Source organism: Bacillus rossius, chromosome 2 (genome assembly GCF_032445375.1).
Source record: "Bacillus rossius redtenbacheri isolate Brsri chromosome 2, Brsri_v3, whole genome shotgun sequence".
Taxonomy (NCBI): Eukaryota; Metazoa; Arthropoda; class Insecta; order Phasmatodea; family Bacillidae; genus Bacillus; species Bacillus rossius.
Genome location: NC_086331.1, coordinates 81,155,001 through 81,182,961, shown reverse-complemented (window position 1 = coordinate 81,182,961; position 27,961 = coordinate 81,155,001). Strand labels below are relative to the sequence as shown.

General features: G+C 36.7%; 1 protein-coding gene across 3 annotated transcripts; it reads left to right on the top strand.

The window, feature by feature from the left end:
• Positions 1-26,902, top strand: LOC134529405 (alpha-(1,3)-fucosyltransferase C-like). 3 transcript variants are annotated; one of them, XM_063363442.1, is made up of 3 exons: positions 1-219; positions 5,288-5,387; positions 24,507-26,902. In XM_063363442.1, exon 3 carries the CDS (start codon positions 24,519-24,521, stop codon positions 25,731-25,733), a length of 1,215 nt encoding a protein of 404 aa, XP_063219512.1. In that variant the 5' UTR covers positions 1-219; positions 5,288-5,387; positions 24,507-24,518; the 3' UTR covers positions 25,734-26,902. The 3 variants fall into 3 exon arrangements, with proteins under 3 accessions (XP_063219512.1, XP_063219510.1, XP_063219511.1); XM_063363440.1 differs by lacking the exon at positions 5,288-5,387; XM_063363441.1 differs by lacking the exon at positions 5,288-5,387 and having other exon boundaries at positions 1-345.
• The last annotated feature ends 1,059 nt before the right edge of the window (positions 26,903-27,961 follow it).

Genomic DNA, 27,961 nt, shown 5'->3' with positions numbered 1-27,961 from the left:
CACAACCAAAAAAAAAAAAAAAAATTCGATGGTGCCCATGATTATTTTGAATTTGCGGTGTGTTAAATAACATTAAATAATACTTGAACGTCATGAGCATATTTTGTTTTTTGTTAAAACACAACTCAAATGTTCGCATAGTTGATAGAATAAATATAAATTAAGAATTTAGAGGTTGTTTTCGTAGCTAATGTTATTTCGTACGTCAAGAGAAAAACAGTGAGTTTTCGCAATGATTATTACATCTAACAAAACTAACATTTTTTTCTTTGCATTTTGAAATTAATTTCGCTTCACCATGTAACCTTTACGTCAGTGTACTGCGAATTACAATGAAATATTAATGTAAGTTGTTTAAAATATATTCTTAAGTAGAGCCTCTTATCTATAAAAAAATTAAGTGAAAAATCCCAAGGATTTTTATTTATACTGCCTGATATATTTCAAAGCATTCTTTAAGGGGCCTTGTAATACTAATTACAAGTAGGTAGTTCACTATTTTCAGGAGCGGTTAAAATCGAGAACGGTTGGCTAAGTTGGTTTAGCCACATTAAAAATAGTTTATTCTGAAGGAGAACCATTGGTAAATATGTAGGGTAACGGTATATGCGAAAAAAAATGCTAAAAATCCGAAAATACTTTTATTCTATGCTCTTTCACTTCCTCTTTTCAAATCAACCGGCGGAAATAAGAAATTCCAAATACTTTAGGAGATATGGAATTTTTTAATTTTGAACATGTAGAGTAGCGGTATTTGCGAAAAAAAAAATTCTAAAAATCTGAAATTACTTTTATTATATGCTCTTTCACTTCCTTTTTTCATTAAAACCGGCAGAGATAAGAAATTCCAAATACTTTAGGAGATTATGAATTTTTAAATTTTCATCACAATACCTGTGAATTCAGGCGACCACCGTTGTTTCTTGTTTACGAGACGAGTATGATTTTTTTTTTTTCGCGACGTAGGTGAACGACTACATTGTTGCTTGTTTGGGAGTATCTATTAAAATCTGAAAATACTTTTAGTATAGTTATGTTATGTTAGGTTAGCTACATTAAAACACTTTAAAACACTATGGACGGTTAGTTAGGTTAGTATAGCTACATTAAAATAAACAGAGAAATATAAATATTAATAAATAAATCCGAGGTTGGCCGAAGGTAAATTGTTCGGGTGTAATCGGGAATGGCAGAACTTTATGTGCATCTTGATTTACCGTTCGTGAATGCCTAATTAATTAAAATGGTCGATTAGGTCGGGTCAGTTACATTATTAATACTTTCAAACTAACCAGACATTAAAAATAATATAAATTAATTTTAATAGTTGTTTAGTTTTAAAGTATTTATAATGTAGCTGACCTGACCTAACAAACCGGGACAAAGGATGAATGGTAGGAACTCACGTAATTTTTTTTTTACTTATTACTTGCGCAACAAATAAAACATTAAAATTTGAAACGTTAAAAACTCACCTACGTTAGAGGCGGGTACATTTCCTTTGCCATTAGTAGAAAATGATGTAGTCGTTCTACCTACGTCGCGAAAATAAAAAAATTATAAACGTAAACAAGCAACAATGGTCGGTATTGTCATGGAAAATAAAAATTCGATATCTCCTAAAGTATTTGGAATTTCTTATCTCCGCCGGGTTTATTGAAAAGAGGAAGTGAAAGAGCATAGAATAAAAGTATTTTCGGATTTTTAGCATTTTTTTTCCGCACATACCGCGACTCTACATATTTACCGAACCATTTTTTCTGGGGAAAAAAAAAATTCAAAATGTTTTTTTTTTTCAATTTCCTAACATGTTTTTGAATCATTCTCTTAAGGCTCAGCGGTTGTCGCGGACGTTTCCATGATTCAAAAGAATGAAAATATTTTGAAGTATTATTAACCAAGCATGACTACTTCTATGAGGTACGCAGACTGACTAATTACTAATTACTACAGTTGTAGGAATCACATCCCTTGCCTAGCTGATTACATCTTTAAACAACCTCCGGTGTGAAGTCTTGATGTGCGGCTCGCCGACGATGTGGTGAGGTCAGTCTGCTGTCGCGGCGCGAAGTAAGTTTGGGGCGGCAGTGACTCGTAATTAAAAGATGAAGTGATCAAAAGAAAGGGGGGAGGCTTCGGCTTCTGGACCGAAAGGTTGTGAAGATTTCCGAGGGAGGGGTCGAGAAATACTAACTTCGATATCTCGAAGTTGGTGGCACTGGCGGATGTCAGTGCGACCTACTGAGGGGTGTCTGAAACAAGGAGAGATCGACTCTAACGAGGCAACTGCTAAAGCATTGGTCTTATGGAGGGGACTAGTGCAGCGCTCTGGTGGCTTGGAAATGAACTACGGGGCACTGTTTGTTGCGTGAGGCACCAGGGGGCAGGCATTTAGCGGGCGTTTAAACACCCAGGGGAAATAACTCGCAACTTTGCCACTAGAGGGCAGAGGCGATACATTCTGAGACTGGAGTCGTGGCCTCGAGACTGGCTGGGGTTGTTGACCAGGCGTTGAACTGGCCCCGGATCCCTGGAAAGGCTGAAGGGGGTGGGGGTGGAAAATGTGCTGTTGCCAGTGGGAAATTAAGCCAGCGTCGTGCCGAAACGTAAGTTAAGATGAGCCGTGGGTGTGCCTGAAATCGCTCGCGTAAGGCTGGATTTCAGAATCTAGCTGCTCTATTAGCTTGCAGGACATAGCACTTCTTGTCATGGCTTGTAGGAGAATTACAGGTGACCAACTTGCGCCAAAGGAAGGGATAAGATGATAGCACTTGCTGGGTCATTAGATGGTAGGCAAAATTATATTAATGCTGGGAACGATTGGGGAGACAGGTCTGACAAAGATTATACGGAAATGTACAGGAGGTGGAAAAAGTTTAAGTTGTTGCAGCAAAACAATGATTGGCGACATTACTTTCAAAAAATTCAAATTTATAATTGTGCCAAAAATACTAATTGGTGGCACAGTATTCAACATGGTGAAAATCACATCCTTCCATGAACATAGATACTACAGTAGAGCATCGATTACCTGAATACTGATCAACCGAAACATTGGCTAACCAAAAGTGTTTCATTCAGCAAATTCAAATTTGCGCGCTAGGTAGTTATGCTGGTGGGTGCTAGTGCGGAGGCGCTGCAGAGCTTTACCCCCCTTCTGCCAATCACCCTTCATTAGAATTCTTGCATCATGACTGGTGTGTATGTGTTCGTGTGTGAAAGGGACAGATAATGCTGTAGGTGTTGTACTGTTGACAGTGGTGACTAGTACACAAAATACATAAATATATAACTTTACTCTACACAACCATGTTAAAAATATTTTCAAGTTTAGTAATAAAGATAAAACATAAATTAATAAATTTACTGGTTAAGTATTTTTAAATCAGTCACAAATAAAATTGTGATTTATATACTAATAGAGTGCCGAACGTGAAACTCATATTAATAAATATTTTTGCTTATTCGTTAATATTTAAGGTGGTATAATTATAGTCTAGCTAAATTATTTGGATCACTAATTGTCATAGTGTGTACTGTCCTGTGGTGGTGCTCGGTCACAGCAAGCTGGTGCAATGTTTGGTACAAGCGACCGTGATGGCCAAGTATTCAGAAGTTAAGTGTATTTATTTTATTTAGGTAATGCTGCAAATATGTTAAGTTTATTTGATTTAATATATTTGAGTTAAATTAATGCAAGTAAGATAATATTATCACTTTTATCTTGTGAAGGATATTTTGATATGGCTCAATAACATTGAAAGAACTTATTTTTTTTAGAACTTTTCAGCAGGAACAAGTAAAATAATAATATGTGTAAATCTCTGTAAAAAAAATTTGGGTAGGATTTCCTTTTCTGTAAAAAAAAACTTAATTATGTTTTCCTTTTCATAAAGCACTGTTTAAGTATTATTAATTTTACTATTAAATCTTTGGAATAGGAACATTGAATCACTAATGAGGTTTAAAGTCATATACTGTAGGAATCAAACATATGACCTCACATACTGGATGGATGGATGGAGGATGATTCATGATATTGTATGACAATATGTTTTCAGTATTTCAAGAAAAAATTGAAATATTGAAGACAATCTTTTAAAAATAATAACTATTTGAATTTACACTAATTATAATCAACAATTCTAATCTGAAAGTTACTAACTCATACTACCATTTTACATAGTAACGTATTCCAGATTGTGTTCAAGTTGGAAACAAAGCACTAATTGTTGCCATAGGGGCAATAAAGGTACGTATATTTTATCATGAATGAATATTGTTATTCTGGTGTAATGTGATAAAAATTAAACCTGCTTCTGCATCTATTTACAATACTTAATTAGGCTAAAGCAATTTATTGGAATTTAAACCTATTTAGTCATATCTTCTTTTGTGGGATTAAAACACCTCAACCCAAATGACTATATAGTATGACCCCCAGTACAGTACACACTGCGACGCACCGACCGCTCAAGCGATATAATTGATTATTGTAGCTTAAGAAATATGCAACAACCATTTTTCAATTGAGTTTTTTACGTCTGGCCTTTTATTTTTATGTAATTTATATTTTTATTTTCACAAATGTTTTACAAATCTTATATCAAAACTTTATTGATACATATTTTGCATAGTATATAATAAAGAATTAAAATTTTTTTTTTAAACTTTACTACGTTAAAATAGAATTGAAGAACATTTTGATTTTTTTACTGAGAGAGTACTATATTAACTGCATTTGCAGGATTCGTATTTTTGGAGCACTGAAAGGAGTTTCCATTTAAGACTAAACTGCACGTTCTCTGTATGATATGCAAAGTTTATGGTGGTAAACATTTGGTATGTTACTAAGCATGGTGGACTCAACCATTATACCAAAATACAGATTTGGGAAAAATATTTTGAGGGTTAAAATCTTTTGTGTTGTGGGAGCAAAAGTCGCACCAGCCTGAGCAACAATCTAGCACACAGTTCACTCTGCGATTCTCTGAACACTCTAGCGATCAAATATTTTATAATACACAATTTTAAAGATAAGGAAATATGTGACATCATGTGTGTGATATTTACATAGGCCTTATTCACATGCATAATTTTTATTTGAATTCCCGTGAATTTTAAAATTATGTTATTTTTAATCTGTATTGAAATTTACTGCATATTTGCCATCACATGTAAAATCATTTGAACTTTTTTTTTACAAAATATTCAGGTAGAATAATGTTAGTGGAACATTTTGCTTGATTGGTTTAATGAGAGTCTGCTATAATAACTGCATTTGCAGATTTCATATTTGTGGAGCGCTGCAAGGAGCTACATACCATTGAGGACCTAACTGCACCTTGTCTCTAAGACGTACAAGGTTTACGGTGGTAAACGTTGTGGTATGTTACTAAGCATAGTCTGCTCTACCACTGTACCAATATCTAGCTATGTACAAATTTTCTACAGTTTAAAACCATTATTTCCTGGACTATCAGTCTTGCAGACAACTTTCAGGGAATAGATGAGCTTCTCTTCCCTATACATTCCACCTACTTTTGCTTGAGACACTTGTACTGATGGAGAAATATTATAACCAATGAAATCAAGCTGAAACTTTGCAATGTCTTAGTTTTATCAGTATTGTCTACTGGCCAGGATTGTTTACTAATTTCAGCACAACTAAGAAATTGCATATGAAAGATCTGGAAATTATGTCTAAGCTATTATTTTGATTTAAAAATGTTGTACCATATAACTATTGTCCTGCACACAACAAAATGACTTAACATGAAAATATAATGCTATACCATATTACAACTCAGTTGAAAGAAGTAACTGACAGAAAAACATATAAGTGCATGGCTATCATACTCGTTAAAAGTGAAACTTTGAATTAGTATTATACGTACTCTGTAAGTTCAGTGTTTATCTGATGCACATTTGTATTTATATTAGTGGAAAGCTTAATAAGTTTTGTAATTAATTTTTTTTACAACACTTCATTCTGGTCTGCACGACTCTGCAGAAATCTTATGATCGGCCGTGTCAATCAAGACTACCACTATGTGAAAACATCTTCACGACAAGTGTTCATAGAATTTTCCTTAATGTGAAAGTATTTTTAATGAATTCCTTATTGAAAGGAATGTGGAATGGCGAAGTCTTGTATTTTTCCGTGACGTAAATGTATCAAGTTCTTTGCGTATTTCTCTGTCCAAGTACTCATTTAAAGTCTTGTTACAAATATTTTTAAGTGAAAAATACTACCTCCATCTTGTAGGTGTATGAAACTCGTAAAGGCTTTAAATCTATAAGTACATGCAAATTTTACACCATTTGGGATGCAAAACTCTTGTTCACCCAATATTTTTAAATTGGGGGCCAGAAATTATACAATTACAAATATTATTAATTAATTGTGACATGAATATAGTTAACATTCATCTAGAAATTTATTTTAAATTTGCCAATAACTTTCAGTTGTATGATTATGTCTATCCGTGGGGGACAGAGGCTGTAGACACAGTAGAGGTGTGACCTTTGACCTCTGTTACTACCGCTATGCTTGATAGAGTCACCACCACCATCTGGGATTGCAACATGTTACCTTTGACCTATGATGTAACTGTGCCATATTGAATGATATCACTGCCACCATCTTGGATTAGATCATCATGAGACTTTTAACGTATTGTTACGATTTACTGCGGGTTTGTAAAGGATAGCCCAACTAAAGATTTTTATCACACACAGTTTTATTTATTGCCACTATTTACATTACTAGCTAATAATCTAAAAATGCCAATTAAAAATTGTACTTAAAAAAAATGTTGCTTCCTCCAGTCACTCCTTTCTCACAATCCACACGCCTCGCTGGGCCGCACCTCTGGCGCAACTCTCGCCGCAGCACCCCTCGTGATCCTCCATCGCCACACTCCGCCGCCGCCGTCGCACTTCCCCTTCGCTGAGATCCCAATCGACGCCCCGCATCGGAATTTTGCTCGGAACTGAACTCTTCGCCCTGGAACCTTCGTCCAGGGACTTCGCCACTCTATCGCCCGGAAACTCCGCCGCGGGAAAACTCCCGACTTCACTCTGAACTACTCTGCTGAGGCCGACGTCCTCTTTCTTTATATCAGCCGTCATTTCTGGAACTCACCAGCGCGGCTGGGGCCAGTCGCGTCATTTCGCGCCGGCACGACTGCAGAAATCTTTCAAAACACGTGTCGGCGGCTCGCGTAACTCCGCAGCTGTCAGGTTTCGGATGTTAATCGGCGCAGCACGAGGAGCTGAGGGCTGGAGGGAGGGGAAGCGGCGACCCAGGTGCGCACGGCACATCTCATGTTACAGCGGCATGTGATATCAGCCCAGTTAGCTCTGCACCTGCGCATGACGCAACCTTGCTAATGTTCGTAACAGTATGAAATCATGACCATCATCTTTGATTACATCACCACTGATGGGTGAAGTGTCTTGCAGCTTCAGATATCAGATTTGCTCATGCACTCTCGTTTCACTTATACAACCGCTATCTTGGCTTAATTTATCACAGGAGCCATGAGCTGGATTTCAGATTTTTTTATTTTTTCTCATTTTACTTATGCAGTGGCAGTCTTGGATGATATAGTCAGAGGTTATGTCTTTAACTGTTATTTTTCCTCTGCGAAAGTGTCCTAATGTATTACATTAGTTAGATGGAAATAATTTTTTCTCTTGTAATGTGGTAGTGTGTGCTAAAGTAGCTAATATCCATGATTCATAGTGCATTGTCTGCTAGAGAGCACTGTTATCTCAGACATCCATGTTAGTTTCAGTATTTCCTTCTAGGAGGCGCTAGTATTGCTTGCTGTTGAGCATAATGTCAATGTTTCTTGTGATACTTTTGGAATTATCACTCCTATCAACATGATTTATTGACAATTTTACTTAAAAAAGTTATTTTAAAAAGGAGTAGAGCAGCGAACCACTGAACTTTGGGTTAAGGCTCGTCCCATATGCCAAGTTGGTTATTTAATTTCTTATTATTACTTCTATGTTAGGCTTGTACTATACATTTATTCATATATCTCTCTTGAATTTGTTGTTGGATCACAAATTTTCTCACGAGATATTTTGTAAATAATATTTTAGAGCTGTAAAAGGTCACAAAAGTGTTAATAATTATCAACACTCGTGTGACTTTTACAGCTCGAAAATAGTATTAAGTAAACATCTTAGAGAAAATTTGAGACAAAACATAAAATGCAAAAGAGGCATTAATTAATTTATACAAAAATCCCTGAACATTTGCAATGAGAAGAAAATTGAATAGGCCCTATCCAACTCGGCGAGTGAGACTGATCCTTAGGTAGCAAAGCTGCTAATTACTTGGCTACCAGAACTTATTTATGTATAAGTTGTGACATGTATATCCACAGCGTTAGGCCAAAGTAGTACACACCGTACATAAAGATAAACAAGGATGAAAAAATTGGCAAAACAGATATTACATAAGGACCGTCAGTTGGGGTGAAGGTGACCAGATTTCATCTTCATAATGAATTTTTGCTAACAAATTTTAATATGTTTATTTATCTAACTATGTACGTGTATAGATCTATACTTGTTTTCTGAAATGCTGTCATTGAAAGAAAAAATTACTAATATTTTAATGATGTTTTTAATTTTTTTATGTAGTTTGTCATGTTCACCCCCAGTGGGGTGAATGTGACCATTAAGTTTATTTTCATTGTAATATTCACCTTGCTAGTGTTAGGGTTAAGTTGACTACATTATATGTAAGAGAAACACCAAAAAAATTATTTTGAGAAAAAAAATATTATTTTGAATTTTTACTCTGTAATAAAAAATATATAAACAATTTAGAACAAAATTAAGTGTTATTTATTTAGACTGCCAATAATGAAAACTCAAGTGAACAGATTTATTTACCTACCTATCAATAGTTAAGGTGACTTCACTTAAACTACTTGTGCAAAAAACTGGAATATAATTAAATTTGATATTTTACAAACATCATTTAGGCTATTCCAGAATATGACTGATGGTTATTTCCTAAAATAGAGCAACCTACAAGTTATGAAAACAGCCAATAACCAAAAAATATATATTTATTAGTATAATAAAACATTTAACTGTTATGTGAGGTAAACCTTACAATAATAGAAAAAATAGACCAAACAACCACAGGTAAGCTACTGGAAATAACAATTGAAACTATATCTTAGAAAACATTGAACTGCATTTCCCTTCTAGTTCATTCTTCTATCACTTTTTTTTGGAACACATAATGGTCTCGTTTGTTTAGTTTATAAGGAGGCAGAACTGTTTTCTGAATTAGACACTTCTCAACATTAATTACTAGACATTGGGGTGAACATGACTATGTGGTCATCTTCACCCCAAAATGCTAAAGAAACTGCACAGTTTCAATAAAATTAGTTTACCTTAGAAATTTTTATTTATTTGGCAATTTTTATTATTTACTTACTCTTCTATCCTCTCAAATCAGCAAACATAGCAATTTTATTTGCAATTATTTTTTTATTATACCCGGCAGTAATAAAGTATTAGCAACATTATTAATCATAACAAACAGTTCTTGGTTTTTATTTGTTTCTAAATTTCTGTCTAAAATTGTAATTTCAGTCCCAAAATCACTTCTTTTAAGAGAAACTCTCCTAGATATTAAAACATAACCACATAATTTTTTATCTTCATTGCATGGATTGTGTCTGGCCAACAAAACAAATTTCATAAAAATGGTCAACTTCACCCCACTGGTCAACTTCACACCCCAACTGACAAATCAGCACAGTTTTAATTAAAATTCAACCTGACACTCTTAGATTTCAATGTATTTTGGTTTATAGCATACATGAAGTAAATGAAGAATTAATTTTTGAGTGAGTGGTTTTTTAAATTAATTTACAAAATATACAAAATAACACATTTTGCATGTTTCACATATACACATATACGGTTGATGTTAGAAAGCTCAAATTGGTCCCGTTTTAAAGATTTTTTTTTTCCAATGGACTTTCATATGACGTACAACTTGGTAGGGTTGCTTCATTAAAAAGTACTAAAAAATATGATTGAAAACTCGAAATTTGGTTTTCTCAAAAAGTGACAATTTAACATTTTTTTAAAAAATTCACAAAAATTTGTTGTACTGATCTTATTTGTGTATTAAAAATCATTTTGGGATCATAATAGGTTCATGAGATATGAGGCATAAATCTGTTGTAAATGTTAACAGCAGGTATTTAATAGTACCAATGTTTGCTGCTACCAATTCTAACAGATAGTACTTACATTACTGATAAACGTAGGTTACCCTGGTATTTTATATTGAAGTGCCTTCATTGCACCTTGAATTGATAAAAGATTTAAGTGGCTTTCGGTGCTCCATTGTCAGAAAGATTGTATGTTTGGCCTGTTGGAGCGAACCTTGCACAGGATATCTGCTGAGGAAATCTAGAGAATATCAAATGCTGTGGGATAAGAGATTGATGGAGATGGTCCTGCAGGGTGTAAAAATGTCAGTTTGACTTCATCTACCTTTTCATCTTTTGCCAAAACATAAGCCAGCCACCATCTGTCGCTGTAAACTGCTACTACCTAACCATATATCTCGCTTAGAACCAGTATGTGTTTAGATGACACAGAACACTCAACACAGGTTTCAGCAAAAGATAAAGATTTTGCTAAAACTTTCATTTTACCCTTTACTGGTATAAAATCATGTAGTTTTCATTTTACCAGGAATGGTATGTGAAAAGCTGAACCTATTTGTCAAGAATTCTTCTGTTGCAATGTACTCTTCTTGTGTAGCAAAGGTAAAGTTAATACCCAAAATGTTTTCTTTTGCCCAATCATAGTCTTCTTGGGGTCATTTTCTGGTCTTCATATGGCTTTTGAAGACATGCACGTGCTGCCAATTTCTTGTAACAGTGCCTCCAATATCATCACATGCCCCTTTTCCATGTGCTGTTGCTGAAAAATGCCATTCTGCATCAATAACAAAGTCTTTCTTGTGTTGGCACAAGTACAGAAAGTTCTTGTTTTTAATACTGTGCACCTGACCCATCGGAAAAAGAGATTATCTTTGTAGTTCTCTTTAATCTCTGCTTCAAAAAGTTTAAAAGTTTCTTCTGAAACAGGTACACAGCAACAGTATTATATTCCAGACAGAAATCACAACAAAGCTCAGGTGTTTTATTTTCCCTTTAGAGTCCTTGTAATACACCACAAGTGTATGCACAGTTTCTTGGTCTTTTGTCCATCTATTTCCCTGGGCTTCATCCAGCACCATAAATGAATAATTCTGTTAGAAGTTACAAACTTTTCAATGCACTCCCTCATAAACTAAAAGCAATCTCCCATTGCAACCCAAGACTATTTAAAGTTCTACTCAAAAACTATTTATTAGAAAATTCATTTTATACATTAAATGAATATTATAATAATGTTTAGAATAACTTATGATGATTTGTTTGTATATTGATGTTGTTATGTACTGCACATGTCCGCCATCTTCCCAGACCCAGAGTCGCCAACATCGGAAAACCCACTTGCTAATTCATCTATACTACACTCCTCCCTACTAAATTAGTTTTTTTTTTCCCCCCCCCCCCCCAACTGCACTGTTTATCACTTCTGTTCACTTCAGCACCTCCCCTACCATTGTTGCCACTGCTTAGGGGGACGCCTCACCCTCCCACTGCACCTTTGTGCCAACAATTTCGGGGTGGGTAAAACAGTTATTTCTTCACCGAAGCCCCTAAACTCTTCCCCTTCACTATCTTCTACTGTGCTCGGAGCTTCGCTTGGTCCTTCTTCTATCCGGTTCTCCACTGCTCCTTCTGCTGCTCTCGTTGTCGCTGGTCCCCCTGGCGGAGATGCTGCCCCCACTTCTGATTTCTCCTCCCCTTGGATTTTCCTCGGTCCGGTACCACTCACTGCCCCTGCTGCCCCCTTTCGGCTTCGGAATTGTATCTCCTCTTGCAAGTGACTCCTCCTTAAGTGATCCTGATGGCAAAATCTTATTATTTCCCCTACTTTGACTCTATATGTAACCATGCTCACCACCTCTACAATCCTTCCCAGTATTCACCGATTCTGTTCTCCTCTGACGCACTTTACCCACACCAGATCGTGTACACTAAACCTGAGTCCTGGCCCTCCTCTCAGCCTACTTGGCTTTTTATGATATTCCGGCAAGTTTGGTTTCACCAACAACAATTGTGTACGAGGCTTCCTTTTTAAGAACATTTCCGCTGGGGTCTTCCTCGTTGTGGTGTGAGGTGTGTTGCGATATGCAAATAACCACTTATCCAATGTATGCTGCAGGGAGAGTGTCCCTCCCGTTAGACCATTCTCCACTGCTTGCTTCAGAAGGGCTGTTTTTACTGACTGCACTGTTCTCTCCGCTGCTCCATTGGATTGGGGGTGGAACGGTGGTGTCAACTGCAGGTTGATGGCATTTGCCTTGCAAAACTGCTGAAATTCCTCTGAGCGAAACTGAGGCCCATTATCCGCCACCAGGTTTTCCGGCAAGCCATATGCTGCAAAAGCCGTTCGTAACTTTTCAATTGTTTTCTCTGCCACCGTGCTCTGCATTGGCCATACTTCCACCCACTTAGAATAGGCATCAACCAAGATCAACAACCTTTTTCCCTCCCTTTCAGCAAAGTCCACATGCACTCGTTCCCCCACTCGACAAGCTTCCGGCCACGGCACCCAAGACTTCTGTGGTATGCTATGCCTAGTTAGTTGGCAGGCTGTGCATTTCTTTACTGTATCATCAATCTCGTTATCCATACCTGGCCACCAAACATAACTCCTAGCCAGCATCTTCATCCGCACTACTCCCGGATGACCCTCGTGCAACATCTGCAACACTGTTTCTCTCAATACTTGTGGAACCACAACCCTGTCCGCCCACATAATACAATTATCTTCTATCGCTAATTCATCCCTTCTGGTGACATAAGGTTTCATACTTGCCACCTCATTATGCTGCGGCCATTCATACATAGTATAGTTTTTTACCCTTTTCAAGACTTCATCCTTTTCCGTTTCCTTCGCAATCTCCTCTGCTTTGATTGGGATGTCCCGTTGTACCAGGAAAACTGTTTGTTCCACTGACTGCTCGTAGGCCAGTGGTAACCTTGACAAAGCATCCGCATTACCCATGTCTTCTCCTTTTTTGTATTCTATGGAATAGTTATAGGTCGTCAGGAGAAGAGCCCACCTCTGTAACCGGGCTGCGGCCAAAGATGGAACTGCCTTCTTTGGTCCAAAAATCGTTGTCAACGGGCGATGATCCGTATACAGCGTGAAATGGTGACCGTATAAGTATTTGTGGAACTTCTGTACTGCAAAGATGATGCTCAACGCCTCCTTCTGCAATTGGCAATAACCCTGCTCCGCCTTGGACAGGGTTTTAGACGCAAAGCAAATGGGCCGTTCTGTGCCATCTGGCATCCTGTGCGACAATACTGCACCCACTCCATATTGTGAGGCATCACTAGCTACAATTAGTGGTTTCTGCGGGTCAAAGGGCACTAACACTGGAGCCTGAAGTATCCATTCCTTACTTTCCTCAAAAATTTGTTGACAGTTGGCATCCCATGTCCATGCTGCTCCTTCTGCCAATAAATTGTACAGCGGTTTCAGCTTGCCTGACATTCCCTGAACAAATCTGGCATAGAAATTGATTAAGCCTAAATACGCCTTCAACTGTGTCACCGTGGTAGGTACCGGTGCCTTTTTAATTGCCTCTTGTAGATCGCCCGCTGGCCGAATACCTTCCCTACTTATAACATACCCCAAAAATTGAACTTCTTCCTTCAAGAAATGGCATTTTTGTTTCTTAACCTGTACACCCTGTTCTTGCAACCTCGCCAACACTGCTTCTAGTCGCTCCAACCCCTCCTCCACTGAACCCCCCGTAATCAGAATGTCATCGAGATACGCCACCACTCCTGGAATACCCTGTAACATCTGCTCTATCACCGCTTGAAATATACCAGGAGCACTCGACAAGCCGAACGGCATCCTACGGTATCTATACAGGCCCCTATGGGTGTTCAATGTCACCAATTCCTGTGATTCCTTCCCCACGACCAACTGCTGGTATGCATTAGACAGATCCAGTACACTAAACACCCTACCATTAGCTACGGATGCAAACACATCATCAATGCCTGGGAGTGGCTGGCGTGTTAGTTCAATTCTAGGGTTCACAGTCCCCTTAAAATCTGCACAAATTCTTACCTCGCCGTTCGCCTTTGGGACAATGACCAGTGGGCTCGCCCAGCTGCTGTATTCCACTTTGTCCAGTATGTGCTGTTTCTCCAAATTCTGCAGCTCCTTGTCCACCTTGTCTCGAAGTGCAAATGGTACCGTCCTTGCCTTGAGGAAAACTGGTGAGGCCCCCTCCTTGAGTGTAAAATTAGCCACAAAATTTTTAATTTCTCCAAACGCCCCACTAAATATTCCCGCATACTTATCCAGAAGCCCCCTTAGCACTTCCTCCTGTACCCGCCCCAGATGTATCTGGCTAACACTCACTGCACAAATACTGTTCCAGTCCAACTGAATATGACCGAGCCAATCCCTTCCCAATAGTGATGGAAGCCGCTGTTGACCCGAGTCCACCACTAATAGCTGAAGTCTGCTCCTCTGTTCCTTATATTCCACTTCCACTTGAGCACCCCCTTTCACTGGTAGGTCATCCCCAAAATATGTCCGCAGCTTGACCTTCGATTTACTTAACTGCAAGTTTGGCCAGTTTGCTAAGTATGTTTCATTTGACACCAACGTTACTGCCGATCCGGTATCCACTTGCATCACCAGTGGTTTACCTTCCACCCTAACCAGTACCTGGTACCCCACTGAAGCCACCCCCTCCGGGTGCTGTACGTTAAACAACTCCATCACTTCCTTGCTATGGCCCTCACCCCCTCTGTTCCCCTCAATGGGCACCCTTGAGTCTTGTTTTGCCACCCCCCACACTGCGGCCACCTTCTGCTTGCGACATTTCTTAGCCAAATGTCCTACCTTTGAACAGGTGTGGCACTTGTATTGTGAGTATGGGCACGCTACCGCTATATGCTCCCTACTACCACACCGATAGCATTCCCGTTGACCAACACTAGTTCCAAATGCTCCCGTCCCCGGCTGATGTTTTTGTTGCACCCGCACTTTATACACTTCTTCCGACGATGCCTGAGGCCCGGAATTGTTGTTGTGACTTTGAGGAACATGGAACAGTTGCTGTTGTTTTTCCGCTTGCTCCAGTGTCGTTGCCAATGCATAGGCCTGGTCCAACGTGTATTCTGCTTCAATTAACTTTTGTTGGATATTTGAACTGCGCAGGCCGCTAACAAATTGGTCCCGCAAAGCCTCCGGCAAAAACGCGCCAAAATTGCATGTTTGTGCTAAGTGCTTAATGGCTACTGAGAACTCGGATATCGATTCATTTCCTTTTTGGATACGCCCATGGAATTTGAACCGTTCTGCAATCACGAGTGTCTTTGGGCTATAATGAGTTTTCAATATTTCTTCTAGCTCTACGAACGACTTATCTCCCGGTTCACTTGGAGACACCAAATCACACAAAACCCCGAACGTCATCTTCCCGATCACAGACAACAACACCGCCACCTGTTTCCTCTCTGGCACCGAATTCGCGTCAAAGTAGTGCCGTAACCTCTTCAAATACGTCCCTATTGTATCTGAACGTTCATCGAACTCGTCCATACGTCCAAACGAAGCCATTCTTCCGAGAAACCACGAACTTATTATAAAAAAACCACCTCGTCGCCAATGTTATGTACTGCACATGTCCGCCATCTTCCCAGACCCAGAGTCGCCAACATCGGAAAACCCACTTGCTAATTCATCTATACTACAGATGTATTTAATATTTTTGTTTTAATTAGTACTAATTTGATGTGATATTATGATTTAATTAATTTGATTGTTTGTATTGTTCATTTTTGTTGACTTTATTGACATGTTCTATATTCTTTTAAGAATATGTTGAACGAATTTTGGAAATAAAAAAATAAAAAATAAAAAACCACAGCCAACTCTGAATGTGACAAATTTTCGTTTATGTAATCAGAATAGATTTTATTGCTTTGCAATGAATCATGATGTAGCTAACTGAGACTTTATCACAAAATGAATCAACAATTTACCCTTTTTTATAGATTGAAGAAATTGAGGGCTGACCTATCACCAGTTTCTATTTTAGGCTAGAAGTCTTTTAAATATTACAGTCAAGAAAAATGCTAGTAAAATTCCTATAAACAAGTTACTTCCATAGGTAACAGGGCATACAATCAATTATATTAAAGTACCTACCTGGAACTTTTTCATTACAATGTGCCAACTGTTAGTCTGACCATTAGCACCAAACTGTACCCTTCAAAATAATACACTTACAATATTAACCACTCTAAGAAACTGGTCACTTGGGACAACTGCTAGCAGTAGACTGAGCCATATTCAGAATTTTAGTGGAGGTGATGACATAAATATCTGGGCTTGTTATCTAAGGAGGGGCTTTCTAGAGGGAATGACTCATCACCATACCTTTCAAAGTTAAATGAGTTTGTCAGGAAATATAATTTACCATATTTGTCTAACTTCCCTTCAAGCTGAGGAATTTATACTATCTGCATCCAGTCAGCTTAGTTAAAGAACTACTCTCTTTGCCTACAGATTACATCACTTATGTCACTTTTGACTGGTGTTATTTAGTTCATCACACTTCACATATATAATTGATAAGTAATTGCTTCTCTTGTTTTTTTTTCCCCTTCCTCCAGTTAAAAAACACAAATTATGCAGTCAGGCACAAAAATGCTCTAAAGATATGGTGATATATGTTTGACATATATGAGACATAAAATTGATAAACACCCTCAAATATGTCAAACACATTTAGATGATGCAGATATTATCTTTCTCTTCTTTCTTTTATTGCCAAAATCTCTGCCATAGCCAGTCATGTCTTTTAGTGAGAGTGAGCCATAAAAGAGACGATACCTACATAGTCTCAGGTTAGCCTATTACCAAAATTTATGTGAATGCTGCCTGTTAGAATTTGTTAGCAGCCTAATTAATAGTTAATATTTAAATTTTTATAAATGTCTTTGTATGTGAGTACTTAAAACATCAATATTCATACTTCAGAGTGGTCAAAATAAATAAATGAACAAAAATTGGTACTGTTAAATGCCTGTTTTTAACGTATACCATAGATTTATGCCTCTTATCTTATTATTATCCCAAAATGATTTTAATACATAATATAAGAATAGTTCAACTAATTTTTTGGGAATTTTTAAAAAAAATTTAAAATAGTCACTTTTTGAGAAAACCAAATTTAGATTTTTCAATCATATTTTTTGGTACTTTTTAATGAAGCAACCCGTATCAAGTTGTATGTCATATGAAAGCCCATTAAAAAATCTTTAAAATGGGACCAATTTGAGCTTTCTAGCATCAACCGTTACCAAATGACAAATATTTTTGTAGATCAGAAACATGTAAAATTTGTGTTATTTTGTATATTTTGTAAATTAATTTTAAAAATGCCACTCACTCAAAATTCTAAAAAAATTTCTTCATTTACTTCATGTAAGTAAGCTAATGTAAGCTATAAACCAAAAATCATTGATATCTAAAAGGGTCAGGTAGAATGTGTGTTTTGATTTGATGTGGAATCACCTATAAACAATTAAAAAAAAACATGACAAAAAAGACATACAACATAAAGTTAAACAAGGAGTGAAAAATTAAATAATAAGTGAATAATTAAGACATAACATAATTCATTACAGTATAATACAGTATAATAATTTTTTTTTAACATATGTAATAACTATAAAGGTAATTACTGAACAGTAAACAAGTAATAATGAAAAGATACCTTGAGTTGTGATAAAAATTTAAAATTAATATGTATTGTTTATTATTTAAAGTAGATTATGTTAGCATTAATGAACAAACATGTCTTCTTTTTCTAATATGCAAAAAATACTACCCAATTTTGTTCAAATTATTTACTAATCTATATAAAATATAGTTAATATTGCTAGTATAACACAATAATAGAGGATGATAGCTTTTATTAAAAGTAGAGACACTGATGACAGTAATCACAATCACATCTAATTTGTGTTTCAAGCAATCGCTGACAAAATTTCCCTCTTAAATTTTCCTTCTTGTTCTTAAACATTCTAGTATAGACTGTACATTTATTATACAACTAGGAAATTTTTGATTTATTATGTGAATTAATTTTGTCAATTTTGAGACTGTCAGAATTACTTAAATTGTTTTAGATAATGGAATTATATTCTAATTTGGATCAAACCAAATACATATACAGACATATGATCAAATCATAATTAATAGGCAAAACAAGAAACATATTTGATAAAATATATTTGGCACTAGCAGTAATAGATTTAACATGATGATTAAAAAGTAATTTGGGATCAAGTGTGAGATCTAAATCTTTAACCAGTTTGCTCTAGTACAACTTAGTAGTTTTCCATAGTTGAGAAGAATAAGGTTAAATTTACCCAATTCATCAATTGCATTTATGTCATATTGGAGTAAAACAATTTGTGCAAAGAAGTTATTTTTCTATACATTTTTAAGTCATCTGTAAACAGAAGACTATGAAAATGTTTTAAAGCTTTTGTAATATCAATAAAAATAGTAAATAATAAGGGCAATAAAGTACCACTTTGAGGAACACCAGAACTTGCTCCTTGTAGGTCAGAATTAATATTGTTGCTGGATACATAAAATTTACACTCATTAAGGTAACTATTAAACCATTTTAAGTATTTATCTGTCAGTCCTACATTAGATAGTTTTTCCAGTCATTTATTATGATTAATTGTATCAAAATCTTTTGCAAAATCAAAATAACAAGCGTCAACCTGACCTCTAGTTATCACTTCTGCAAAAATAGGATTAAGAAAGGGCAGAAGGCTTGTTGTTGTTTATCCTATTTGGAAATCATGTGACTATCTGAAATATTGTTTTTTAAATTGAAGTTAAGATTCTTAAAAATTTCTTTATCAAACACTTTTACAAACCATTCAGAAGTGATATAGGCCTATATGTAGATGCATCAAGCTTGCTACCTTTTTTTGTGTAACGGTATCTAACCAATTTTCCATTTATTATGGTAAACACCATTTGTGGTATACTTGAATTAAAAATATATCGCAAGTGAGGGACACATTTCGCAAGTGAGGGACTCGAATGTTTGCACAACCTTCTATATAAAAATTTGGAATATTATCAGAACCTGTAGACATAGATGATTTTTGGTGTTTAATACTGCTCAAAACTTGATTCACTGATATAAAATAAGGGAATAGAATAATTTAATATGTCAGGAGTTGATAAGTTGGGAATTGTGTTCAACAACAAAATCCAAACATAAGATAAGTAGGTAGCAAAGCAGTTGGAAATACATTATGAATCATTAGTGACCATCCCGTTAATCTTGAAAGATAACTGTTGCTCATAATCATTTCGCATGATTTTAACATCATGCCAGAACATTTTGGGGTTATGTTTGATTTTATTACTGATAGATTGGAGGCAAATTTTTTGTTCAGAGTAATGATAGACTTAGCCTCTTTACGTTTTTGAGAGAACAAAGCATAATAAGTTGGGTTCAAATTACGTTTATATAATTTATGACAGTGTTATTTAGATTTTAATTTGATTTTAAATTAATTTCTTTTGAATGTGGATATTTGGTTGAAGATTTTTTTTTGGCTGTAGGAATATAATAATTTATATGGTAGTTATTAAGTCAGTTAAGTAATCAACAATTATATCTACATTTTTGAGTTTGTAAAAATCTGACCAGTTGTGATCCTGGAGGACATAAAAAATACCTACATAGTAACCCATTTTATAGTTTCTAGACGAAGAATTAGTTGTATATTTATTGCATGTAACATTAAACTTGCATCAACGTTAAACTTGGTAAGTAAGGCTGGATGAAGTACCTCTTCTTTGATTAGGGGATCAATGGCTTTTACCACAGAACAATGCTGCAAGTGAAGTAGATGCCTAAAAGATTTTTTGAAGTTGGTTCGTGGCCGCGCCCCTCACGGGACTACTGTCACCGAAACAGCCCTTTAAATGGATGAACACTGTGCAGCTTGCCTTTGATGAACTAAACAGGTTCCGCGAATGCCACTTGTTAGCCGTCTCGACCCGAACAAACAGGTCATCGTCCAAACTGACGTCAGTCAAGAGGGCATCGGTGTAATTTGGCTGTAAATTGGCGACGGAGGCGAGCCCCGCATCATAGAATAGCGACTCTATAGCATTAACGAATGTGAATGCTTCTGGGTAGTGTGGACGCTACGACGCTACAGGTCGCACCTGGAGGGTCAATACTTCCTGTTGTGCACCGACAGTCAGTGCCTTAAGTGGCTGGCGACAATGCAGGGCCGCCGCTCAAAGGTGACACACTGGGCCATGCTGCTGCAGTCCCTAGACTTTATGGTAGAGCACGTGCCCGGCAAGAGTAACGAAGTCGAGGACGAGCTATCTCGCAACCCAGACAACACGGTTGAAGCCCGCGATGATGCCTTCAGGGATGAACTGTTACCACCCACCAGCGGACGGCCAGTAGATGAACCGGGCGCACACAGTCACCATGCGACCATCTGCGCCGTTGACAAGGATGACGCTCCGACACTCCAGCCGGGGGTGGAAATCGATGATATTGACGAGTTCGTGTGCGCAGTACAAAGAACAGACAAACAGTCGCAGGCCCTAATACGTAGCTGCGCGGAGGGCCCGCGCGAGGGCTACAGAGTCATGGACGGACATTTGCAGGTACACCTCGCTGGAAGCGAACACCAGTGGTGGACGTTCGCACCGCGCGAGACTCGAAGCCAGGTGTTTCGCATGCTGCACGTGAATCGGGCACGTACGAGACCACGAGAGCCATTCGTGAAGCATTCTATTGGCCAGGGCTTAACCAGTACGTGCGTAACAGCGTGCGACGCTGCCGTCACTGCCAACGACACAAAACACGGCGCCCCGACGGAAAGGAACAGCAGCTGCCACGATGACCCACGGAACCGTTTCACACTGCGGTGGGCGGAACTCTGCGGGAAGTGGCGCATGATCGCACACACAACACCGGCATATCACCCAAGGAAAAATCAGACTCTGCTCTGCAGTGCAATCAAGAGATCAAAGCGCAACTACGACTTCGCCTATCAGAGGTCCAGAAACCGAGGAGAGGCACCCTATACCAAACACCACAGCACTCTTCCCTGACAGCTGTTTTCAGAGGAGGAGGAGGACGAAATTACGCCTTTTCACGGGTTTTACGAGGCCGTCTGGGTGGGGGGGGGGGGGGGGTAGGGAAAATCCGGAACACACCCCGTCCCCCACCCCCATAATTTGGGAACCGGATGACGCACCATCACGCCCGGAGACACCAGAGGAAGAAGAACCCCGGTGGCCCGTACACCTGTCACTGACAGATGCCACTCTTCGCATGACAGTCGAAGAGCCGTCGGAGCCCGCCACAGACGACACGGAAGCTGCACGGGGGGCGGCGGAGGACAAGGCACCCATCCTCGCACCACGCTACAACTTCCGGCCACACCAGGTGGTAGCACCGTTCACCGTACGGGGTAGGATGCATCTCATCACCTCGTCGACTTCAACTATTGCTCTCAACTGATCTGTTATCATCCGCCGTCGTAATAATTTGAAAACTTTTTTAATTAACCTTTGAGGCCTACCCTGGCGGCAGACTGTGTAACTTAACTAATTAAAGCTTCCTGGAGCGTTTTGTATTATTCGGCGAGCTTGCACTTTCTGGGCCAGTCCTGGTCAGTATGAAAGCTGGACCACTTGCTGTTTTTTGTATGCATTGTCGGTGTACGTGTCGGCGGCAATGAAACTTAATATTCACCTGACTCGTTGCACATATATCTCGGCCATAAGCTTTCAGTACAGAGATGGAGGTGTGTGGGGCGCCTGAAGACCCCACAAGTAGTCGTCTTCGCCGGTAACATAGCATGCCCGCCACTGAGAGCAGGCCGGTGAGTTCTAGCGTGTCTACGCAGGGGGAAGTCGTGCCTAGCTCCACATGGGGCACGTCACAGCCCTGGGACAGAGTCGGTAGCCGGGTCCACGTGCCCATCCACATGGTGGCACCCAAGGTCTACATATACACTGATCCGGAACCCCCCCACAACAGTATATTGTTAATTTGTGTGAAACAGGGTTGGCTGATTTAAACCACAGTGGTTTAAACTAAGTGGTTTTTATAAAAAAAATCAATTGGTTTTTTATAATTGGTCTAATTCCACTCTAATAACAATAGTTTGCTCATTAATGTTTGTTATGATTTACAGGAACAAAAAATTGTATACTTATTAAGATCTCATCATTTAAATTATCTGAATAATTTGTAAATTATTCCCAGCTAAATACTTCTCTAAAATTAAATTAATTAGTGAATTGTAGTCAAAGTGAAAAAAAAATTATTATTTAAAAATAAATTCCTGTCAGTGGGAAATCTCAGATTGTACTATAAATCCCCATTCTGTGGGAAACGCCAATTCTATGGAGAATCCTCTTCCTATGGCGTAATACCTTTTTTGTGGTTACATCCCAGTCAGATGTTCAGATTGTCTGAACTTCAGTTCTATGAATTTATAACTTTCCGGATTCAACAGTGGCAGAAAGCGGGATTTTGTATGGCTTGCATTTCAACACGCTGAGTACCAAAATAACTAATCTAATAAAAAAAAATCTGGTTTCAACAAAAAAAAAACCTGGTTCAAACAAAAAAACCAGGTTATTTGTTTGTTTTTTTTAAACTTGGATTTTTCCAACCCTGGTTTGAAATAAAAATTACCCAAAAATGAAGATAATGGAACTGGTTTTAGACTTTTTTTTTCAATAATATCAGTACACCAGCCCCTCGAAGTAACGCTGTTCGATTAGCGCTGTTTTGAAGTAACGACGCCAATTAATTAGGGCATGATTCGAAGTAGCGCGGTCATATATTCGAAGTAGCGCTCTTTCTCGTCCACATAATTTTTTTTATTTTCATACGTGCACAATGTAACAAACAAAATGCAACAAATTAAAAATAAGACGGCACTTGTGTAACATAAACATTATGACGAATCAAAAAAATATATTACTTTTTTATGTAATAGTTATTCACTTCGATTACATATTTTTAAAGCCTAATTAAAATTGCACAGTAAATAATATTTTGTAAATACATTTTCCGACGTCTACGTATGTTTTTAGCTAATGTTTATACATACTACGCCATCTTGCAACTCAGTAGCAGCTCTAGTGGGAAATGCCGGAAACTTTCGAGGCTAGTTTACATCTTGCATGACAGGCTGCACTGACTCCTAGTCGTGCGTACACGAAGTTACTCTTTTTTTAGAATCGATTTCAATATAAACTATGTATGTAGTATTATTTTAGGTCATTTGATCTTTAAATGCAATTTATACATTTATATTTTTCTTAAATTGTATTTAGATGTGTTAACAGTATGTAAATACGTACATTTAAACGAAATAAATGTCCTATAAGGAATAGTAAACAAACGGATTTCAGTGGCTGGAGAACCAATTATTATGAATAACATGCACTCTTATAGCAAAAACGTATTTGATTAGCGCTCTATTTTCCTGGAACGAATTAGAGCGTTACTTCGAGGGGCTGGTGTATATGTTTTGATAGCCATCCTAAGTTCTTACGTTGATTTTAAGGATTTTTGCATTTTGCACCCATGATTTTTTTTTATTTTAGTTTTTCTGTTAGTATACTTGTTAATATGTGTTATACCATCTCCTAAAAACATTTTCCTCATAAAAATTGTCATAATTAATGTATTTTAAAATTAAAATTTTTGTGATGCCTTGTTTTTACTATAGGTAACATTTTCTTTTGAATTCATTTACATATATTTTTTTAACATATAGTTTTGCACCGTATGAGCCAAATGCTATCTGGAAAATTTTGCTACATTACAGCATGCACTTGATTCCCAGCTGGGTCAAACCTTTTTTCCCCAAGTTGGAAACATGGGAATGATGCAGTGAGCCAGAATGTTTTCTCATTCATCTTGGCAAAAATCCATTCTCATTTCATCATTTCTCTTTGTCTCTAATAACCCTGATGTCTAAGAGATGTTAAGCCTTCATTCAAATATACACTTATTTGCATTGTTTAGCCATTTAAATTTGTTGAAGTTTCTGAAATTTATTTGAATGATTTTTTTATAGTTAATTTGATAAATTTCAGCTGTGGGAAATTCATAATCCCTTTTCACTGCACACTATTCTTCATGTCATATATACATTTTTTGCTTCATGTCTTGTCTTCAAACTGTGGCATTAATATTTGTAATTGATAATTTGGTTAGAGCTGTTGGTTTTAATTCTCTGTTTTAGGAATTTAAGAAGATGGGACTGCGGAGCTATTCCCCTTTTCAAAAGTTGTTTATGGCATCAACAATGGGACTTATAGTGGTGTGTTGCTGCTATGTTATGATATATTCCAGTGACTTGACTTTGTTTTGGAAAGTTCAACTAAGTGCACTGAAGCCTAACGCACAGTTTAACAAAGAAAATTATAAAACAATTCTTCTGTGGAACAGTTTTTTCTCTGCAAAACATTTTGGGTTTGGTGTAGGCCATGATCCATTTATTACACGAAATTGCCCAATTTCAAACTGCACTATCGTTGATCATACTGATGGGTACCTTCCCATTCCTGTTGAAGATTACGATATAATTTTATTCCACATGGGTGAATCATCGACCTTGGACATCCCAATACAAAGAAAAGTTAACCAGCGGTATATTTACTTTAATTTAGAGTCTCCAATGAATACAAAAGTTGTTCACAAACTAGATCTTTATAATGTTATTTATTTCAACTGGACAATGACTTATAGAAGAACTTCAGATATTTTTTTCCCATATGGCTGGGTTGCACCTATTTCAGATGCGAGAAAAGTTTTAGTGATGCCCACCGATAACCCCCAAAAATGGATTACTCCAAATTATAGTTTAAGCAGTGCAGATCATAGTTTGGATGTACTCTTGGGCAGAAAGTCTAAGTTAGTTGCATGGTTTGTATCAAACTGTAACTCACAAAGTGAAAGGTTCCGTTATGTTGAAGCACTATCAAAATTTGTTCCAGTTGATATTTATGGTCGCTGTGGAAAACTTAAATGTCCGAGAGAAAGTAGCAGATGTGATGAAATGCTTGATACAACGTACAAATTTTATTTATCATTTGAAAATTCTTTGTGTATAGACTATGTTACAGAGAAATTTTTTAGGGCATTAAAACATTATGTTATACCCATAGTTTATGGTGGCTGCAATTATAGCTTGATAGCACCTCCAAATTCATATATTGATGTATTTACATTCACTTCTCAAAAGGAACTTGCTGCTTATATAATGTATTTGGATAAAAATCCACAAGAATACAAGAAGTATTTTTGGTGGAAGTATTTCTACACTATAATGGATAACCATAAATACATTTTGTGTCAGCTCTGCCAAATGGTAAATAATGCTAGTTTACCTTCCAAGACTTACAAAGATATAAGCATGTGGTGGTCTTCAAGTATGTGTCACAAACCACAAGAAAAATACTATTTGTAAGCTTTTGTACAAAATTTTTTAACATGTCAATTATCTTTGAAAGGTGTAGTTTTTTCATCAATAAACTGTACATAATAAAGTAGTTTTCCATATTTATATGAAAATAATCTTGTCTAGTTTTGTATATCTTTACAACTTTATTAAAAAAAAAACTAAATGTACGTTAATGTTGATCATCTGAAACCGCACAATATTGTTGTTAGATTGTATCTGTTACATAATTTATATTTTGTTATTTTAAATAAATATTTCAACTGAGGATGAATAGCCTGAGAAACAGGCACCACTTTTTTTCTATTTTTATTGCATGTACTTTACTGCTAAATACATTTTTATTTCTTGATAAAAATGTTGATATTAAAGTTTAATTGGTACTTAAAGGACTCTGGTTGAGAGTACAGAACATGTTTTTAACTTTTTAGTGTGTGTGTTGACAAAAATATTTTGCAAGGCAAGAACCAAGAAAAGTGCTTCGAACTTAATAGTGCCTAAAGCTGAAATGTGTTCATAAATTCCATGGAAAATATGTTTTTCTATGCCCACAATTTATAACTGCTTTAATAAATAATATGAAACTAATGATAATTTTTATAACACTTGTTAATAATGTTTTAAATTGTGTGTTCTCTAAAATTGTGATGAGTAGCAAAAATTTACTTATACATCGATAGTATAAGATATGAAGTGGTACTAGCTGTTCATGATGGTAAAGAGTTGTAAAAAGCACTTTGAAACTGTAAACATTATGCATAAAGCTCATTGGGGTAGCCTATATCGTCAGTCCGAAAGAACAGTGACATAAGTCAAAAAAGTAAGGTTTTCAGGAGATGCAATTAAAAAAATTGGACTAAATTCAGACATGTTTTGCTCAGAATTTTGAAACTGTAGGTGTTTATTAACAGCAGCTGTTATGAAGTTTTTATCTCTTACTTAGTTCACTGTCTGATTTTTTCAAAACATCTGTAAAGATATTTTTAAAATCAAATTTAAAATGTTTTATTTGATTTATAACACTGTTCTTGCAAAAAGTATTGTTCAGTTTTTGTGTTAGGTGTGCATGCAAAATAAAATTATCTTGTCACAGACAAATTTTTTTCTGGAAACTAAATAGCTTTAGTATATTTTGAACTATTATAAACTGTAAATTCTGATTGTAGACAAATAATTATTGCGAAACTATAAGTTTATAAGCAACATAAGCTGACACTTTTGAATTACAAAAATAAAAAACATAACAATAAACTGTGATACAACTATTATCAATATTGTTTAAGTATTAAGTAGTATACACAATGATTGATACTCTGCTACTTTTATTTACTCTTCTAATTAAAGTAAAATTATGCCACAAACAAAGTTTTAACTATAAACTCAGACTTGAATTTAAATAAAATGCTTTGAGAAATTCCAGACTATAAATCCATATTGCAGACCAACAAATATTACAAAACATTAAGTTCCACACAACACTAGACCTTTCAACTACAAATTATTATAAAATGTTGCATAACAATTTGGAATATACTTATTCCTAAACAGAGTAATTAACCATCATTTTTATTCTCTGAGATTTCTACTTTTCTTTTGTATGCTTTTTTTAACTCAATGTTTAACACCCTGAAAAATTTATTTGCCCTTCTAGACTGGAAGACATCAGCTTGTTTGAATTTATCTTCTTCATAGGAAGTCTTGTAGAAGAGTTTCCCTTAAGGGCTCTACCTACCGGGACACACATACGGTGTGCAGAGCTTCAGGAAAAACAACGCGATTTGAAAACTACTCAAGATATCCAAGTGAGGTCTGTTTACGAAAAGCATTTAAGAGTTCGCTGAGGGCCGAAAAGTACTTTTGTTTTCGGATTAAATTTTTAAACTGTATTTTTAGAAGAGTTAAAATGGTTAAAATGCATGTTTTCAGAGTAATTTTTAGGCGTAAAACAACCAGTAGAGATTCTTGAAAGCACTTAAGAGACTTGTATTACACCTTCATCTTTATTTCTCCGCAATATAATGTTAATGTCACTGCTCAAATTTCACAGTTATCCTGTGACGACGAGAAGACTGCGCGCCAGTTCAGAGCCTTGCGCTTAGAGGCTATACCGAGCTAGAACCACCATCGAGCGTCGCACTTATCATCCTGCCTCACTAACACACATACACCCCTGACGAGGCGGGCCCCTTAATACTCATTCTCCACCTTTAACTTCTGAAATTTTGACTTGCTCTCCA

What these genes read in the sequence shown, in the direction of transcription:
- LOC134529405 (XM_063363440.1), top strand. Translation starts at nt 24,519, where the DNA reads ATGGGACTGCGGAGCTATTCCCCTTTTCAAAAGTTGTTTATGGCATCA.